Source organism: Podarcis muralis, chromosome 5 (assembly GCF_964188315.1).
Source record: "Podarcis muralis chromosome 5, rPodMur119.hap1.1, whole genome shotgun sequence".
Taxonomy (NCBI): domain Eukaryota; kingdom Metazoa; phylum Chordata; class Lepidosauria; order Squamata; family Lacertidae; genus Podarcis; species Podarcis muralis.
Window position 1 is genome coordinate 36267322 of NC_135659.1, and position 21035 is coordinate 36288356.

General features: G+C 41.5%; 1 protein-coding gene across 1 annotated transcript in view; it reads right to left on the reverse strand.

Annotated features, from left to right (window-relative positions):
* Positions 1-21035, reverse strand: part of AK5 (adenylate kinase 5) — an 86079-nt gene that overhangs the window by 17659 nt on the left and 47385 nt on the right. The window contains exons 8-10 of the mRNA XM_028733054.2: positions 16105-16181; positions 1349-1391; positions 76-120 (exon numbers count right to left, since the gene is read on the reverse strand). Coding sequence (XP_028588887.2) covers positions 76-120; positions 1349-1391; positions 16105-16181 — 165 coding nt within the window. The remainder of the gene's footprint in view (positions 1-75; positions 121-1348; positions 1392-16104; positions 16182-21035) is intronic.

Genomic DNA, 21035 nt, shown 5'->3' on the forward strand with positions numbered 1-21035 from the left:
TAATGTGGTAGTGGGCATTTGTATACAGAAATGCTAGCTGCCTATGGGAGAGTGGTGTATGAAGTTCCTACTTACCTATTACAAAAATTATTTTTGATTTCTTCAGGTCTTCCGTAAAACCTAAATTAAGTGGGAAAGAATGGAAAAGACTTCTAGCAATAAGTGTCGCTACGTATAAAACTGTATAATTATAACACACTTAACAATATGTTTATGCTTATCTATCACACTTTATAATAAGATTATGCTTACTCAGAAACATTGAATTGAATGGGAACTATTCACAGACAAGTGAATATACAAATGCAGCTAAAAAAATTTTTTTTAAAACAAAACAAAACACCAAGCTTGAATTTCTAACTAGAAATTTCTTTTATTGAAGGAACAGTTCACAGTCATAGTTTTGTCGCTGTTACTGTAGCTGTGATAAAATACATATTTAATGCATGAAAACACTCACAGCTCTTTTGTGTGCGCACAAAATATTAAAATGAAAAATGACCATCCATGAATAAAGTGTTCTTGAGTTAAGAATAGTTCGTAGTGTGTGCCTCCCTTTAAAAAAAGCTTTGTTTACATTTGTCAGAGTTCATATTCATTTGGTCACATTTGTGTATGTGTGTGTTTGCGGGGGGTGCTTTTGGTTTAAGTTCAGTCTGACATCCAGACTTCACTGGTCACTAGCTGCATTCCAGACAAGTGTATCGAAAGAGATCTATACACAACAGCCTTTTCTTTTCTTGAACAGCAGCTCATTCTTTACTCAAGCAAAGGCACAACCACAGCTGTTCAGAAGAAACCTTAACCCTATGCATACATGAAGAGCGACTTACTATAACATAACCAGCCTCAAAGGCTCGAATGGAACCAAGATCTTACCCTTAATTTCTTAAGCCAAATTAGGAAGTCCCACTGGGCATCAACAGGTGCATATCCTGACACCCACAACTCTGACCTTTATGGACCTCTTGGTATTAATGCTGGAGAATTCTGATGTAACAGTGTGCTCTACAGGTTGCTATGTGTGTGCTCATATTATATTGTCTCAATTTTTTAAATATATATTTATATACTGCCCTTCCTCCTGAGGAAACTCAGGGTGACATTGTCTGATAATACATCAACAATCAATGGATTAATACATTAAAACATATACAGTATCTTAACCCCCCCCCCAAATACAGTCATCCAATTTCCACAATACAATATAATTATGCTGAAGTGTGGAAGCTGCAGTGTGCAAACTTCCAATGTAGCCTAAATTTCTCATGAATTGTGGCTTACGGACGCGGGGAACATTCTACCAACATTTATTACAGTAGTCTAGAGGATAGCTGGTAAAACTCACCTCCCATATTCTCAGGTCCAGAAAGGCATGACTGGTCAAATGCCTGTCAATTAACATATTGGAAAATGTTATTTATGGTTTACATCTTCATGCATCAGCATCTATTATCTATTCTTATCAATAGAAAAGACCCTTTTAACATATTGGCCACAATGCTAATCCCACTCCACTGTCCTATATTTGCTTTTAGAGACAGCACCTTCAAATGAACGTCTGCTGAGTATACTTATTTATTGCTGCAGAGCATGACTGCAACGTGTCGTGTCAGAAATTCCAGCATGTCTATTACAGTGCAGTTGAGTGGCACTGAGGCAGTCAGTGTGCGTAATGATTAGCATCCCACAAAAAAGTGCAAAAAAGGCTGTTTCTAGGTCAACCATGCTGCATGGAGCAGCAACGCCCGTATTATGAAGTTGAAAGCAGCACTATTCTTTAAAAATGTATCAACCAATTTGAACATTATCAACCGGAGTTCACGGACTGACCTTCCCCTCTGGACCTCTAAGAACTAAGGGCCAGTTTATCTTGTGATGTTCTTCTCTTGACAATTTCTGTGTGGAAGCAATTAATCTGGCAAAAACCACAAAGGACTGCCCAGAGGTTTTGTGAATCAAAGAAACTGATTTAAACTGAACGGTTAAAAATAAATTCTATATATGAACTATGAAAGCTGAGATAGGATTCTGCTGTTGTTAGGTAAAATACTCATCTTATAATTATTTTTTTAATATAATAATATCTGGCTGAAGGTATAAAGTACATCAGAGAGGTATCTTATAGCTTCTCTGCCATCCTCAAAAGGGTTTCATCAAGGTTGCACAAGCACCTATCCTGTTTAATCTGTATGTCAACAACACTGTTGAATTTTTATCATCTCCTGTAATCATGTGCCCAAGTCAGTCACAAAAAATGTTTCTGCTGTACTGTACACAGATGATGGTGTTCAGTCCCAGATAAAAGCAGGCCCTGGAAAATTGTTGGCAGCATTTCTGAATACTGTCAAAAACAAGCCTTGAGGTGAAGTACTGTAAAACTCAAAGTTCTCTATATGTCACTCCCCGCCTCTCAAATAAAACAGAATTGGGAGGAAAAGGTAAATTAAACACGTTAGAGGGTGGCATGTGGCTAGGTTATATGCAGAGCAGACCCCCTGAAGTCAATGGACTTACGTTAGTTGTGACTAACCTAAGTTCATTAATACCAAAGGGTTGTCTCTGAATATGGCTTTGTCTTATACTACCTAGTGTCTTCAAATACTTTTGCATAGTTTTTCAGTCATGTCGAGCATGGTTAGCTCAACAGGAATATGTGGTAAAAAAAGCTACGCAGAATATCACAATTCTAATGTATTTTTCTGAACAAAAGGTTAAAATGTTATACCTGCAGTGCTTGAAACTAGATTCTTAAATACTTTAGACCCTTTTTTCTTTACCAGGATGTGTTTCAAAAGCTGATTTTTAGCAGAAACTGGTTATCTCTCTATTTTCACACAGGCTCAAATATTTCAGAATATTTAAGTATTGGCTTCAGTTGAATTTATCCCCTTTTGTCTAGTTTCCCTAAGTTATAATTGATTTACATGAGAGAAGCTGAGAGAAAGCCATTAAGTCTAAGGCAATGTTTTTCTGACTTTTCATCACAACCGTTACTGAGTCTAGGTGTTAGCAAAGCAAGGAATCTATTGAGGCTGCACCTATTTGATACTAAACAATCTGTCTGCGCTAAGAAACTTAGGTCCCTGGTATGGTAGTTTCTGACCTTGTCTTCCTGATACAATGGTACTGAATCCACAAAATCTAACCATTCTAAAATACAGACGATTGAGTGTACTGCCTTCAGCATTTTAAGAGAGTTCCATTCCAAAATTGTGTTTGTTTGTGTGCAGGTGGAAATACTGAAACACTGCTTCATGCACTGCTCTTTTGCTAAAACAGCTACTTGGATATGGAACCACATGCATAAAATAGCTAACATCATTATTATCAGCTCATCCAAAACAAACACCTGACTTCTAAGTGACTTTTCTCCTTGCACACCGAAACAATCAGGCACTACCAATGAAGCCTGCAAAATTTCTAGGGGCTGACATTAAAATAAGGGTGACTATGGTGCTCTCCAAGTCTTAATTTGTATAGTTTTCAATATGATAATTGTATCTGTTCAGTTGTGTTTGTATTTTTTATGAACTCCAGCTGACACTTTGAAGTGGAATGCATAGGGATGTATTCAACAAAGTGCTAAGGAGATTGCTCAGTCAGTGCAAGCTTCCCTCTATCCCACCCCCTCCCCATCTGCTTTTTGGGTAGGGGGTTTCTCCTGACAGCCAAGAGAACTGGGGAGGACACAGGGGGCATGCAGCCCAAGGAGATAGCAGGCCTCATTGCATTGGGTTCCTCTAGTACAAAGATTAAGTTGAATATGGCCCATAGTTTCCCCCTAATGTTGTGACCGTAGATGTTTTTCTTTTGAAGGTAGACATAAAAACCTGGTACTACCAATGATTCTAATTTTGAACAGGAAAGCTGTGAAAGAAATATAACTCTGTATAAATCACAGAAGCAAGGGCAATTAGCGTATCATGCTCTCACTGTTCTCATGCAAGCTCTCTTTCTAATTGCTTATAAAAAACTTGATGATTGTTCCTTAATGTGACTAATAGATAACATGCTATTGAAAATAGCATAGTCAGAGCACTTTCTCCTTCAACAGCTGAAGCACTGCGTCCATGAAAGAATAGTTCTGTCTATACTTACTGCTAGGCTTGATTTACTAGTAATTCTATTATTTCTATTATTCTAAAGCACGTACAAAAACAAAGAATGTACATAAGATAAAAGGACACAGGCCTTGTCCTCAGGCTTACACTTGAGAGAAGGAAAGAGAAAGAGGGAGAGAAATTAAAAATTAAGTGTGAAGAAAGAGCTTTAGCTGACCTTGTTTTTTAAAAAAGTATATAGTAAAATGTACAATTTCAAAAGCAGCATAGATATGATTCTGTCTTTGCAGCTATGCTGATGATGAGGATGGCAGAAGAACTGTTGGCAAGCTAATAACAAAATAAATTTTAAGCTTCAGTAATATATTTTTCTTTTGGCCATAAACCAGCCCTTTTCTTTTACAAACAATAAATACCTTATAGTACTGCCCTTTTTAAACTGCCGCATGAAATTTGAGTTGCCTTTTATTGTAACCAGACACTGAGAACAAGTCATACATGTTGCGGTGAGATGAAATACAACCACTCAGACGTTGTAGCTGGTTTCATAGAATTGTAGAATCGGAAGGGACTCCGAGGGGTCAATAGTGGTGATTTGTGTGACTCATAACTAAATTCACAAAACAAATGCAATGTTTGCAGAAAACTTGTATGGATCTGTTTTGAACAGAGGTTTTAAGCATTAGCAAATAAATGTCTATTATTCTAACTTTCACTTTTGCATACACCTTTCAAATTTAGGTATGAAGGTTCATGAGAGCAGACAATGAGGGCAGTCCTCGCCAATCTATTTTTCAGGAACCCAAGGCTTCCCTCCATTATTCAGTTGGAAAAGAATAAAATACAGAATGGCTTCTCTCTGAACCTAACCTTCTCAGTCATCACCCCCTCTGTTTTATAGCTTCCTTTCTCTATCATTCAACTCATCCATTACTTTTAGTCTGCTGTTTACAGATCTGTATTTAGTATCCCATTGCTATGTGTTTTTGTTACAATGAGAGCAAATCTGACCATAGGTTCATGGGCATTTGACTTCAAAACAGTGAAAAGCTGCTTGAATTTAGTTGCTAGTAGTTCTAGAAATAGCTGGAGGTCTGCCTCAGGCAGAGATTTTATTATGCTTCTGAGACCAATAATTGTGTCATTTGAAGGATACAAAAAATCTGTGTTGAATACCTAACAACCACCTCTAATTCTACAGATAACTTTGGATTAAAACAATAGTTTCATCTTGCCATCTGAATACATTTTATTTGACCATAGGATAACGGTCCTGATACAGGCACCACAACTATGAAAGCCTAGGTCTAGTCACTGTCTGGGTGGGAAACCATTAGAGCTGCCTTGAGTTCCATGATAGAAGAAAAGTGGTTTTTATTTGCATGCTCAAAATAAAATAAAAATAAGATAATAGGATTTTTCAAAAGCAGAAGATCCTGTAGAAATGGGTACATCAACAACCAACCAACCAACCAACCAACTAACCAACCAATCAACCAAACACCAGCATAGCCCACTGACTGCTTCTCATTCTCTGTTTCCCTTTCTCTATTATTCCCCGTCTCTCTGCCCTATCACTGTTTGATTCCTGCTATTCCTCTTCAAGATCCCTAACCTCTGTTTTAGACCTAATGCAGAAACTGAGTCATATGGAGTAACAGCTTTGCCACAGAAACCATGACATAAAGGTAGTTCAAGTTGCTCCTTCATAGCTGTGTACATACTATACCTTTAAAGCATATTTCCGCCCTCAAAGAATTATGAGGACTGTGGTTAGCTAAGAGTTTCAAGAAATTATAACTCTGTGAGAGGTAAACTACAGTACCCAGAATTCTTTGAAGGGGGGAAAGTGCTTCAACTGTGCTTTAAATGTGTCGTGTGTGCAGAGCCTACATCACACCAGTAACTTTATATGTTGCGTGTGTAGGTCCCCAGGCCACCCCTCAAATAACTTCACACATAAGATGTAATTTTAGTTTTGGTTTTGGGGCACTATTTTGGCCACAACTTTATTAAAATACAAAATCAGTGAGTGGTTGTTTAGACATTGGTTATGACTATCTGTCCCCCCACCTGGGACAGAACTGACATCCCGAGGTCCGATCGGTAGCCAGTAGAAGGGAAAGTCAAACTTGGGGGTCATTTGAGCTAAGCGTCGGACCCACGCCGCTCACCCCAGCAGCTCCCTGAAGGCTTGCCGGCCCTGGTCCCATGACAGGGATTGGACAAAATCGTGGCAAGCCCCAGGATTCCTTTAACAGAATTCCCTTCAGTGCAATAGGAGGGGCAGGCACAGCCTATCCTGACCCCTCCACCACCAGCATATTCTAACCAATGCCTAACTGCAACCTTACAAGTTGTGATGAATTGCTGAGTAGTAGGCAAAAACAAATGGCACAGCCAATCACCAAATGGCAAAATTCCTACTAGGCCCCTGCGCCAAGGCAGACGACCCCATGACAGGCAAAGCAAGGTCAACTGGAAAAGAGGGCGGGTGATCCGATGCACTCTGCAAAGAGAAAGAGAAACCAGAGTGCCCCAATATTTAAAGACTATGGTCCCACCCACCCAATTTGCAACATACAATTTGCCCCAGCAACCCGGTTATCCAATCAAAATGCCAGGCAACAACTATTAACCTGCCTGGCAACAATAGGGCTGGCCCGGCGGCCCACACCGCAACACGCACTCTCATTTATTGGAGAACACACTTTATCATGCTGGATTGCTTGGGTCATGTATGTGCATCTCATGCAATGTGTCAGTACCTCTCTTGCAGAGGGAGGTGATGATGTGGGAACTATCTATGTGTCTATGCACAGGATCAGAACATCAATTCATTACTGCACCAATGAAGTGCAGGAGACAACCATATAGGAAGGGTACTAAGTGATGTTAACAATGCTGTAAAGATATCACCTCAAACACCACCAGAAAAACTTATTTTGGTATGTACTCATTCTAAATTTCAAGCACAGATCTCATTCCACATGATGCTTTATTTGCTAACAAACTCTCAAATGGAAAATGTCATTATTGAACAGCAGATACTCCACCACAGCCCCCCATTTTATAATGCCCTAAGAGCATTAGAAAGCAGTATAGAAATGAAATAAATAATAATAAGAGCAAAAACAAAAATGCAAATGCAAATGCGGGAAACCCACAAAACTATGATGCCTAAGTAAAATTAAAAGAAGAATTTCTCCAAGGCAAACTATAGTTCTTTGCATATAGAACTCTCTTTTTTTGTCTTGCCAGTTCCCATGGTAACTTAAGACGAACAGATTGTTTATGCACTTTAATAGATCTTTTACCATATTTTAGTATTCCAGGACAGGGTCTGTTTTGTTTTTGTTTTTTTAAAGTGCCTTATAATATATTTATAAAGGTATTTTGTCTTGGCTGTCATTAATAAGTGCCCCCTGAGGTTTTTACCGTATTTTTCGCTCTATAACACGCACCTGACCATAACACGCACATAGTTTTTAGAGGAGGAAAACAAGAAAAAAATATTCTAAACAAAACAGTGGATGTATGATTTTTGTGGTTCATGCTGTGGCCACAGACATGTGATCTGACGGTGAGTTTGGGGTAACCCAATGCAAAAATCCTGAGGATCCATGTGGGTCCATGCTTTGTAACCACGTTTTTGCACCACTGCGGCCCCATGAAACAGTGGGTGCGTGTGTGTTTTTTGTGCAGGCTGTAGCCATGGACATGCTATGTGATCTGATGGTGAATTTGGGGTAACCCAGTGCAAAAATCCTGAGGATCCATGTGGATCCGTGCTTTGTAACCACATTTTAAGTGGGGAGGGAAGGAAAAGCACTCAAGGGACAAGCAGCACGCGTGGGGTGTGTGGAGAAGGATGCTGCTAATAATGCAGGAGAGGCTCCTCTCCGGCTTTGCTCCTTTAGAACAAGCAGGCTCTGCGTCTCTCCTTCCTCCCCAGCAAGGAAACCACGATAGTAACCACTCTGAGACAAATCAAGAAAAATTGCGACCAACACTCTCCCCCAACAAGCGCAGTGAGGTCAAAACACACACACACACACACACACACACACACAGAGAGAGAGAGAGAGAGAACTGGCCTTAAAGTCGCAGGGCGCTGGGGGAGTGAATGGGAAGCAAGAGAAGGAGAACGATCCCTCACACACACACAGACACACAGAGTGTCAATTCTAAAGTCGCAGGGGCGCTGAGAGAGCCCAGGGGCGCAGGGAGAGTGAACGGGAAGCAAGGGGAGAAGGAGCCCTCACACACACAGAGAGACACAGAGTGTCAATTCTAAAGTCGCAGGGAGAGTGAACGGGAAGCAAGGGGAGAAGGAGCCCTTACACACAAACAGACACACAGAGTGTCAATTCTAAAGTCGCAGGGAGAGTGAACGGGAAGCAAGGGGAGAAGGAGCCCTTACACACACACAGACACACAGAGTGTGGATTCTAAAGTCGCAGGGAGAGTGAACGGGAAGCAAGGGGAGAAGGAGCCCTTACACACACACAGACACACAGAGTGTCAATTCTAAAGTCGCAGGGAGAGTGAACGGGAAGCAAGGGGAGAAGGAGCCCTTACACACACACAGACACACAGAGTGTGGATTCTAAAGTCGCAGGGAGAGTGAACGGGAAGCAAGGGGAGAAGGAGTCCTTACACACACAGAGAGACACAGAGTGTCAATTCTAAAGTCGCAGGGAGAGTGAACGGGAAGCAAGGGGAGAAGGAGTCCTTACACACACAGAGAGACACAGAGTGTGGATTCTAAAGTCGCAGGGGGAGTGAAGGGGAAGCAGGAGGAGGAGAACGATAGCTCAAGCACACACACACAGCCCCTACAGTGGCTAATCCAAAATCGGACAGCAAAAAACTGCAGGCAGGGACAGAGAGCAGGGGTTGTTTTAAAGCAGCCAACTCCTGCTCTGCTTCTCTCCCTCCTCCCCGGCTCTGCTAGCTTACAGGAGCCGCTTACACCTGCTTTGCTGTTTCAAAGCGAGCCACGGGCTGCTCACGACTGCAGGATATTCCCCCGCCATCTGTAGGCATTCGCTCCATAACACGCACAGACATTTCCCCTTACTTTCTAGGAGGAAAAATCTGCGTGTTATGGAGCGAAATTTACGGTATTTTCTAGTCAAAATGCGGTCTGCATTCTGGTTAGATAATGGCTGTTGTGAAAATAAACAATAAGGTTGTGAAAACTAGAGAGCTATACTGTATACTATATAGAGAGTACATGGCAGGGGTTAGAAGTTGCTTATGATGGCTATAATCTAAGATACTGCCATTAAGTACATGTACGAAGAGAAACTTCCTGAAAGAATTCTCCATGCTGCTCCACAAGCTTCTCTTGAAACTTGGAATGGCCTTCAATGCACACTAATGCGCTATGTTCTGGGAGGAAATGTGCCCCAGTTTACACAAGAAAGTACTTCTATGTGCTAAGGGCCTTTTGGCTACAAAAAGGTCTGCAAAAAGCTTGCAGAACACCCAAGAATATCTGTACATGGCCCTGCACTCAGCGTACTTTATTTGTTTTCTGATCACTGAGATCAAAGCTGCTGCTGCTTCTTCTTCTTCTTCTTCTTCTTCTTCTTCTTCTTCTTCTTCTTCTTCTTCTTCTTCTTCTTCTACCACCACAGTTAGATTATTGAATGGGCTGACAAGATCCTAACCTAGGGCCCATTGTTTTCATAATGCAGCACTAGTCTAGATGATGTTCCCAACTCTGAATATTTTAAAAAAAAAAAAGAAATATGGATAATTTATGTGCTTTGATTTTTTTTTTTTTAAAGTTCTTCTAAGACCTCCAACAATTTTCAAATGGTATGAGGAAAAACAAAGTTTGAGAACTGCTGCTTTAGGAAAAGGATGCAATCTAGGCTGCATGGTTGCACCAAGCTGACTGCTCAGCTGGAATCCTTCACCAGACACCAGGTCCTTTAAAGCCAGTTTAGCCAAGTTAGTTTGTAGGTATGAGGACTGCTGGGAATAATGCTATGTGGCTGTATTCAACATCTAGTTTGGTCCTAGGGATGCAATCCTAGGTAGGATTACTAAGAACTAGTAGTAAGTCCCATTTAACTCACTGAGACATGTTTCCACCAACACAGGATCAGGATCAGGCTGCAAGTGTCCAATTTCTTATTCCTATGCTAGGTCAGCATAGGGGTCATTCCAAGTATTCAGATATTTGGATTTCATCTTTCAAAACATCTTATGCACTGCTTGCCAATCTTGTTACCTCCAGGGCAGAAACAGGAACTGAATTATCTTCTGAACTATCTTCTTTGCAAAGATCTTCAGCCCAAGTAGTCTCCGATGTGTTTGCTTGGTCAATGTTTCCATTTGCTGAGTAAAGCAACTTAGGCCTGCCAACCCCAATCAGGTATTAGCTAGATGTTTTAGACTACAATTCCCATCATAACTGAGCGTTGGCCATGTTGCCTGGGGCTTATTTATTTATTTCATAAAAATTATTACCACTTGATTATATACCGCTTTGCACTGTATTGCAAAACATCTAGCGGATAGCAAATTGGATAAGGCTCTTGAAACATTTTTATGAATGTTTAAAATTTAAGGCTAATATTCTTCTAACTTAACAGCAACCGAGAGAAGCATCTTCAGTCCTTAAGAAAAAATAGCACATCGCAAGTACATGGGTACTATTTCTTGTTGTTTCTTCTTCTTCTTCTTCTTCTTCCTTTCCTCCTCCTCCTCCTCCTCCTCCTCCTCCTCCTCCTCCTCCTCCTCCTCCTCCTCCTTCTTCTTCTTTATGTCTTATCTTACTCTGTGCAGTAATGTCAATCTTCTACCCAGAACAGCTCCTAAATTCTTGCCCTTCACATCACACATTTTGACAGCACCATGACTGACAAGTGACAACAAATAATGTCTGCCTAGCAAGCCAAACAAAAATGTGTCGACCTCTTTCCTTAAGAGGCTGCTTCAAAAGCTGCACATTTTCTGGATGCATTTTAAATTTCAAAACCTCTAAAGGAGCAAGATGATGGCCATTACATAAGAAAATGAGCTAAACCCGTTAGTAACTCGAAGTAGTACTGTACCATACAGTTTAAGAATCGCTGCTTTGCTATTGCTGATATTTTAGAAGCATCACGTGCTTAACATATGGATGCCTTTAGCTTCCGTTGGCTGTCAAAGTGTTCTGATAATATCTGCTAGCTTTCAGCTCCTTTGCTGCACATGGTTGCTTGGAAACCTAACCCTCTCTGACAGGTGCTTTATCTACTCTCAGCTACATATGACACACTGATACCTAGATACGCATCTTCTCCTTATTTGATATTCTTAGCAGAAAAGTGCTTGGGACAATTCACAGTTTGAAGATGGCCCTGAGTAATGAGAAAATCAGCAGAGCATTCAGTTTCTGTTACAGTCACAATATTCTCAGGCAGCAACAGCAAACTTTGAAGATAGGGCACTTTTATTTGCTGTTAGCGTGGGAAAGGGTTTTAGTATTGCTCAGATAAAGGCTGCAAGTAGGTTTCATTCAGACAGAGGCTGTAAACAGGTGGTATTCTAATTATAATGGTGTGATGCTAACCTACTGCCTGTCATTCTCTTGCAAAGTCCATGTGTTCAAGCTACATCAGGTGTTATACGTACATACTGATTTGCAGAGCACCTTTATTTAAAGAGGGGCCCAAATTGGGCCACAGTCTGCCAGATGTGGAGGAGCTCTGCACATATACATTGGCATGCAAGTATAATTCCTTCTGGCACATGTACATCAAAGGAGCATGACAGCGGCATGCACTGGCGAAGCAGGACTTGCACCTGTGGTCATCATCACACCCCTCTTTCAATGGGTGGAAGGGATTGTATGACAAGGTTTCATGGCATCATACTCTAAACCAAACATTCTGGATGAGGGAGTATTCTTCCTCTTTGCCTGAGCAAAATGCAAGTCAAACTTTTTACATGTATGGAAGCATGCTATACTCAAAATCCATGCATTAGGAATCTAAAACAACGAAAGCGGTTGCCCTCTTGACTATTCTTGCTAAGTTCAAGAATTGTTTAATCAGCTTCTTAAAATTGCAGCAAACACTTCTGATTTCTCATGCCTGTGCTTCTCCATGTAGACAGTGAGATCTCATTACTGCCAACCATAATTTGCTGCTCTGTGTAGGTCGAGAGTCAAATAAAACTATCTGCATTTGGTTCATTTCATCTAGTAAAAGATAAGATCTTGTAACTGACAAAATTAATCAAAGCCTCATGACTTCCTACTCTGCCAATTTCTATTTAAAAAGTAAGTCTCTCTTGGACTAACACCACCAGTGGTGACTGCAATTATTGTTTGATTGCTAACCCCTTAACAACACCCACCATGAGCTCTCACCATGGCACCCTTTTGAAACAGTGCAGTTAAAGCCTGCTATAAGAATTATTACCATGGCTATAAGAATTATTACCTATAAGAATTAGCTATAAGAATTACCTATAAGAAAAATGGCTATAAGAATTATTACCATGATAAGGAGACATTTGTCCATGTATTTTAAAACTTCAATAGAACACAATAGCTGTGGCCCAAATAACATGTGACACTGATATTTTTTAATTTTTCTTTTACAGAAAGCATACGCTGAGGAAAAACTGCCTCAGGAGACGCATGCTAAGTGGGGGAACTGTTTTATTAACAATTTTCCCTCTGGATCTTTTCTGCTAAAACTCACTCCCTTCCCCAGCTGCTTCTTAAACCACATGAACCAAGGACAGCGAGCCTGTGATCCTTCAGATTTTATCATACTCTACATCGCCAATAGTGAGGAATGATGGGAGTGGGATTCCGCTAGCATCTGGAAGGCCGCAGTTTCCCCATACCTGATATAAAGGAAACATGGGGGACAAAGCAGCTCAGGGAGTAAAATGAATGAAGTTCTCCAATTCGTGAAAGGGCAAGTCTGTGTCCATATACTAAAGCTATACCTCATAGAGTGACCTGTATCATTCATTATAGCTCAAAAAGGCTTCACACAGCAAAATAAACAGAATCTCTTCATACCCTAAGGATAATGAAGTCAGTGTTGGACTGGGAGAGCAGGGTTTGAATCCCCACTCAGCCATGAAGCTCACTGGGTGTCCTTGGGCCAGCCACCATCTCTTAGCCCAACCCACCTCACACAGTTGTTGTGAGGATGAAATGGGAAGGAGGAGAACTGTGTACACCACCTTGAGATCCTTGGAAGATAAAGGTGGTATATAAATGTAGCGCATAAAATGAATAAATAAATAAAACAATGATAGACTTGTAAGGTTCAGAATTGTACACCCACTTCTAAGAGATGTGCCCCAAATATATTTACATCTTCACCACTGATGAGTAGAAGTTTTTTTCTAATGGAAGGTAAGACAAGGCTCAGGGTATAAAGCTGAATACTAATAAAGAATTCGACCGCAAAAGCTAGGTTTTGCCCCGTTTAATAAAGTTCTTTATTCTGTGAAGCTGGTAACTGAGCATAGCTCAAGTAATTTCATCTTCTCGTCCACTTATTTTGAACTTCCAGTGTTTGAAACTAAAGTTACTGTCTGCAGCTTTAGCAACATGCTTCAATTTTATGTGAAGTCGCTGGTGGATGACTAGAAAATTCTACAGTGCCTTCTGGTTCCCATTTCCTTTTCCAGATAATTTCATCAGGTTGCATCCAGAGTTGACGTTCTGAAAACAGAGGTCTTCCTTCCTCAAACAGAAGGGCTAAAGATCCAGTGGAAGATCCTGCTGGATGGAGAGTGAGAAGAGGCCACAACTTCTGCCAGTTTCCCCTTCTTTCTGCAGCCCTCATTTTCTTCCCAAAGGAGCTCACACTTGCCACCTCCCACTCTGTTCCAGTGTGGGTCTTTTCAGGGGTCACAGTGAGCTGTAGGAGGAAAGGCAAAAACAGCCCCTCCTGTCTTCCACAAGTGTCCTATGAGCAGAGTCCTACTGATGAAAGCTCTGGAGCCAACCAAATGTTACGAATTCTTACTCCACTTTTCATTAGGGCCGCCATACATCTGGGAATCGCTCAGAAAAATAGCGTCTGGGTGGATTTTTGCTGAATCAGCAAAATGTCTGGGAAAACTCAGACGTATGGCAAATTGGGCTATTTTTATTTTTTTAAAAAATGAAAGAAAATCCCCCCAAAAGCTGTCATGGTATTGACAGAGAACGCAGGGGATGAGGAGAGACAAGCAGAGGAAGGGGGGCAGGAAGTGACAGTGGAGGAAAGGAGGGGAACTCAGGAGGAAGGAAGGCTCTCAGATGTTGGAGCAGAGCCTCAACACCGCACAGGAAGCTCTGGCACGGATAGCGGTTCCATCTGCCCAGGAAAGGAGAGTGTTAAAGAGGAGGGGGCAGAGACATCAAATGAGAATGCCTCACCTCTTCTGCTGGAAAAGGGGCGGACGTAAGTCACTCCGAGAATCTGATTCACAAGATTCAGACGCATGATTATGTGTGCTGCTTGTACATGTGTAAAATAAAGGATGTATATATGTATCTCTGAGTGAGCAGAGGCATTTCTTGCGGAGAGCATTCACAAGCCACCACAAAAGCTAGACAACTTTGACACAAAAAAAAACCTCTGACACCCCCCCACACCCCAAAGAAAGCTCAATATCTTCATCCAGTTTTTCACTTTGGGGAATATGGCAACTCTACTTTTCACTTTTTGACCTAATGCATTCAGCAATTCCTTAGAAAGGCATGGGTTCCTTGGATAACCAGTATTTTCACATAGCTGAAGGCAGTTTGAAAAACAGATCACTGTTTATGGTGTAGCGTTCTTAAGTGAATCCCTTGCACATCTAAATCCCTTGTACATCTAAACACACAGTTGCACATCCTTCTGTTAAAAATGTACCTTGGCAAACTCCAGGAAAACAACAGAAAAAGAAAAGCAATAATGGGGCTGCTTTTCAAGGGGTTTGCACCGCCCCAGTGTTTTTTTCTGTTCTTCTACAATTTCCCCCCAAGCCTACTGATACTTCCCTTTTGTGTTTGGATCATATAATGTTGGCTACATAAGCGACAGCATCCTCCTGGTGAAGTTGGGAAATAGAGGGATGATGCTATAGACTGAAATAATGCAATCCTGGGCATGTCTACCCAGAAGTAAGTGCCACTGAGTTTAGTGGAGCTCATTCCCAGGTAAGTGTGTATAGGACTGTAGCCTTAATGCAATCGCTGTGCTGAAGAATTGAAAGTGAACCTTGTGTTCTGAAAATTCACTGGCCTATAAAAACTGACAGTACTTCCCCTCAGAAACCAGAACAAATTGCGCAACATGAAAGGGAAAATTTGATTGGAACTGAGGGGAGTCTGTAAAAGAAAAGAATACAAAGAACAAAAGGAACACAGTACTGAGAAGCATTAGGTTTCTTCAGAATAATAACAATATGCTTGTGATGAAGAATGACATACATTCTGAAATGTGGTGGAAGTGCTTTGAATGCTGCATCTATTACGTTGTACACATGAAACAACATTAAAAGTGGTTTACACAACTATTTCCATCATTTGTAGAATACGTCTGCCTTCACCCCTATATTTAAGAAATATCACAATTTTTTAAAAAAATCTGTAACAGTATGTTGAACAATGAAATAATTTAAGTAGTCACATGAATAATTTAACCCTCTATATCACAGAAGTCTATCCTTTAGTGTACAAGGAGGCTAAGGCTGTATACACATTACCTGCTTAAAACAATTTGGATTGATGCTGGTTTGGAAGAAAAAGCATCAAAATGCAGTATTTTGTAAGAAACTAAAGGACAACAGAGGTGGATTGTGGTTAATGTCCTGCGTGCACCACTTTGGAAACCAGTGTTGTGAGCACACTGGGTGCAGAGTAAATGGTTGAGTAAATTAGGTGCAGATTTACTGGTGCAGATTTATTGGGTGCAGAGTAAATGCAGAGTAAATTAGGTTGTGAACACAACCTGAGAGAAAAATGGAAGCTAAAGCAAGTGACCTAAAAGATGATATGAATGAGAGAACGCTTTTAACTGATAAAATCCATTACCTGGTCTTCAAAGTCAAATTCATTATCAGCAATATCTCCAAGGTCCACAGTGAGATTAAGGTCAACTTCACCTGGACCTAAAATAGGAAAGAGATCTTCTGAAAAAGGATTGATAGGTTTCACTGTATGTACGGTTGTATGTATGTCATGATTTACACCCCCACTCCACTCCACATATACTAGTGATGCTCTGCTCTGTCAGTGGAGACTGGTGATGAACAAAATATGTACCACCCTACCCTCAATCCCTATCAACCCAGGGCTTAGGACTGCACCGTCCAAATAAACACACATTGGGTTGTATGACGTATTTTATAACTAACGTGCTTCACGTCTTTAAATGAAAGTTTTGAAGGTAATTTTCTTTCTTACTTTTCTACTGTTCAGACTTACGGTAGTTCCAATTGTAGTGAAGCACAGAAAGGCTTTTTAAAAAAAAAGTATTCTCATTAATTGCCAAGGGGAACTGCTAGTGTACTCAGCTTTACTCTACAGAGGTAGAGACTGTACAAGTCAAAGTATGCATAGTTTCAGGGGGTCAGGAAGGAGATTCTGGTCAATTTAGACAGTGAACATGTTTTCGGTGTCGTTAGGCATCTTTCTCAGCCTATGTGGTTTTTTTTTAAAAATCAAGCTGCTTCGTATTTATCAGAATAATAAGTTCCTTAAAAGGGCATAAAAGGGGACCATTTCAGATAGGATAACACTAAGATTTGTGCTGAAAATTAGAATCATTTTTTCTTGCTCCTGCTGTGTGGAACCTTCTAGCCTCCTTCATCCAGCCAACCATTATGAGCATTGGGCTAGTTCTCATGCATTGCTGCATGTCCTGCTTGGAGCTCTAACAATCCTTCATAAACCTCGTTCTGCACTCTCCTGCTTTCTCAGCTGCAGAATGTTTGTCACCAAGGATACGTCTTCATGAACAGATGCTTCAGTCGAACAACTCCTTACCATGCTTTAATGTTGCTTCTCTTGTTATTATCAGACGAGTTCAAATGTGAAAGGGGGAAGAATGTGGAAAGTACCCCTGCTCCTCAACATTTTGCTCCTGGAAGGACCTGCTTTGCAGCGAGGCCAAGATATGTCGCTGCCCGAAAAAGGGACCAAATGGATCCGCCTCCCCTGCTAGGGCTAACACTTCTAAGACATCTTGCAGCGCCATTCAGACACTAATGTCTGCTGTCATCGATCACCCTCATCACCCTCTACTATCTAAAACAGATCGCTTTACCATAACTGTATCACTTCACCTTAACTTAAGGTTACCAGATTTTTTTCAAAGAATCCGGGGACACTTTTTTTTAAAAAAAAGAGAGAGAAAAAAGTTATTAAAAAAAGTTACTTAAAAAAGAAGTAATATCTTCTCCTCTGTGGTCTCCTCTGTCGCGCAGCCTTCCCCTGGGCCTTGGCCTGCTCTCTCGAAGAACTAGCCAGTGGTGGAGCAGGCAGGGGTGGGGGGCAGCCGTGATGACACCCTGCCAGGGTCGCGCTGCCAGGGGCGGTGTGCTCCCCCCGCACTCCTCTTCCTCCGCCAGTGGCGCTAGCCGCCATGGAGTAGGCTCGGGTTGGGCCTTGGCTTGGCCACGTGTCCTTGCCCTCCCGGTGCTCTTCTACCTCTCCTCCTCAGCTGTGGCAGTGGCGCAGCAAGGTTGGGGCTCCCCTTTTTTCTCCTTCCTCTGTCTCTCTCTTCCTTCTCCTTCTCCTTTCCAACTTCTCCCTGTGTTGGCTCAAGGGTTTTCCTGGCCTCGGAGCACCGCTGGGCAGTCACTCGGGTGGCCAGGCGCTCTTGCTCCTGGCTCGATTTGGGTCGCGGCGGGGCGGGGGTCAGCGGTTCCCCCAGTTGATGCACCGGGCATCCCTGGTTCCCCCTCAGCAGCGGCAGTCTCAGTAGCCCGGAACCAGCCTGGTAGCACAGTTGGCTCTGGCTGGCTTCAGGAGCTGCTCGCTGCCGTTTTGCCATTTTGCCTCGCCGGAAGTCCCCGTATGTCTTGTGCCATTGAACCAATCGTGCAACATTCATTCCCTACTAATAATCTACAACACTTAAAATATAAATTAAATGAAATCCGGGGACAGATTTGCAAATCCGGGGACTGTCCCCGGGAAACGGGGACGTCTGGTAACCATACCTTAACTGCACGATCTGCTTCCCAAATTGTCTTTATCTACCATGGATAGTAAAGGTGGATTCCAGTCCACAAACCAAAACAGAAAGCAATCCTCAAATATACTGACACACTCACTGGCCCTATCTCCTTCAGCTATGCCTGCTGAAATTCCCTCTCCTACACAACAATTAATGTGCAAGAGTCCTGTCCTCTTTTTCAAATGGTCAATCTGTTTCTATGTAGTGGCAAGGATTCCTCTCCCAGGCTGATATCCAGCTGCTACAACCTCTGACTCTGCTCCCCTTCAAATGCAGTGGCAACAAAGGGAGTTATAATGGGGCAGGTGTACCTTAAGGGGCCTCTCATTAGTCTACAATCCTCTTAGTCTGCTGCTCTGAGAAAATGGTATCAACAGCTGCTGGTTTCTAATATATAATTACTATCCACCTAGACAGCTTAACTTTTCCCCGGCAACCAATATTTCGTTGCAAATATTCTCCAGGTTGTTTTGAACCTCCCCCCTCCTGTCCCTAGTACTTTGGAGTCCCAAGCCAGAAGCCCACCAGGGAGGTGGAGTTGCAGTGGGGGAAATGGGCAGGGATAGGAAAAACTTTTATTAATGTTGGAAACCATACATCTGGGAACTCATGATCACTGACATGTGTATTTCTGCCTGACACAAAGCCAGTTTATTTTGCCCTACACAGTTCAGCACTACTTTTGTTTGTAACTTACCGTATACTCTGCTTTTGATGGCAAGTCTTTAAGGAATGTTTTCAATTCTATCTTATCTGTTCATTTTTTGATTTGAAATAACCTCCAAGAGAGATACTGCTCATCTATTTGCCCTTTTTGTTTATGGGCAAATATATAATGAGATACATATAAACAGCTTTAAAGTTTAAAGTGTTGTATTGACACACAGAATGCTAGAAAAGTGGTTTGAAATTATGAAGACAGCAAGACTATAGATTGATTGGCATCAGAATGATAAAAGTGTTTCATTCTTATCCTCAGGTATTTCTAATTCCTTAAAAAAAAAATTAAACTGCAGAATTTCATGACAAGTTGTTGCCCTTAGCAACAGCCTTATTATATGTTAGGAAGCAACAATGAATAAGAATACGGTATATTGTCGTCTTTGAAGACTGCAAGTAGTTTTTTTCCTTTAAAAAACCATTTCTTCTACCAATTACAGTATTGGAATTTAACATGCAAAGGCTTGGATATGCTACAAAAACACTCTTTGAAAGTCTGCAGGTTGGAATAGATACACTGCAGGAAGAAATTATATTAGTAGTGGAGGTAACTGAGTTAAAATATTGCTTTATTAAAATCTTTGATGTAAGCAAAGGGCTCTTTGGCTTTTAATTCTTTTGTTCAGCTTTTTATAGGTTTCCCTCACCCTAATAGGAAAGGAAGAATCATAATTAAGGATTTCTCTTTAATATCTTATTTCTGTTTGACAGAAGAAATAGTTCGAATAAAATAGAGGTAGAGGTTAAAATGATAGTTTGACTAATTTTGACAAATGGGACCCTCTTCATGGAGGGTCCTGCTTGAGCGTGGGACCTTGGGGCCCCCACAGCATCTGGAGGCTGGGCATAGCCCGGTTGTTTCTGGGGCGGTCCCACGATCGCGCCAGTTGCGACACCCAATCAGATTGATTTGCGGGTTGGGGGAGGAGGAGGATTTATAAACGGCAGTGTGACACATCAGAGCCACTTGCTTCGCGCGGCTGAACACCCACCCACCCTCCCTCTTTGGTTTTCTGTGCTTTGGCCTTGCTTGGGATTTCGGTTGGTCACCTGTTTTGTGGCAGGGGCCTGGTAGGAATTTTGTCCACGTGGCAGATTGGCACTGGCCATTTGGTTTTTGCCTACCTCCCAGCAATTGTCACAACTTTGTAAGATTGGGCGGTTAGGCACTGACTTAGTTGTGGATGGGGGAGGTGAGGTGTGGCCATCACCTGCCTCTCCATGAAAAGGGTATTCCGTTAAAGGAATCTGGGGGTCCTGGATCTCGTCTGAAGTCTGCTTGAAGGGCTAGGGCCATGCCAGGGCCACAGGAACCCTGGGGTGAGCTACAGTCAGTTTGCATCGGTTTGGTTTACCCTTCCAGACCTCCTGTGGGGTGGGCAGGAGTCAGTTATAGTTTGTCAATGCCTAAACCAATACTGCTCACATTGTGTAATCAATAAAGTTGTGGCCTAAATTTTGCCCATCAACCTTAGACTAAAATATTAGTCTGTGTGAATTTATTTCCAGGGGGTTACCTGAGGTCCTCGAAGCGCAAGACCTGCTTAATATTTTATATTTTTTTGCATTCCCCAGGTTTACAAAACTGTAAACAAATCACACAGTACACATGCACACACATACAGCATAATAGTATGCTAATAAATACCAGTGGGTTTTTGTGTTTTTAGTATGAGAAAGGCCTGCGACCAGGAAAAAATATTGTACGCTGCTTTACACACTGCTAAATCTTACACACAAATTATATTCAGGAGAGAAATGTGTCAACAACAACAACAACAACAATAATAATTTATTTGTACCCCGCCCATCTGGCTGGGTTTCCCCAGCCACTCTGGGCAGCTTCCACAAAGACCAAAAATATACTAAGATGTATTAATCCTTATACACTGTAATGTGTGATGATCACTTAACACATTATGATCTAAATGTGATTTTAAAAATCCTTTATGGTTGCACTATTCAAGTATGAATTTGGGAATATGTGAACCATCCCTGTCTCATACGTTATATATTGTATATCAACAGAACATTAATAGCGCTCAGAAAATGTCACATATTA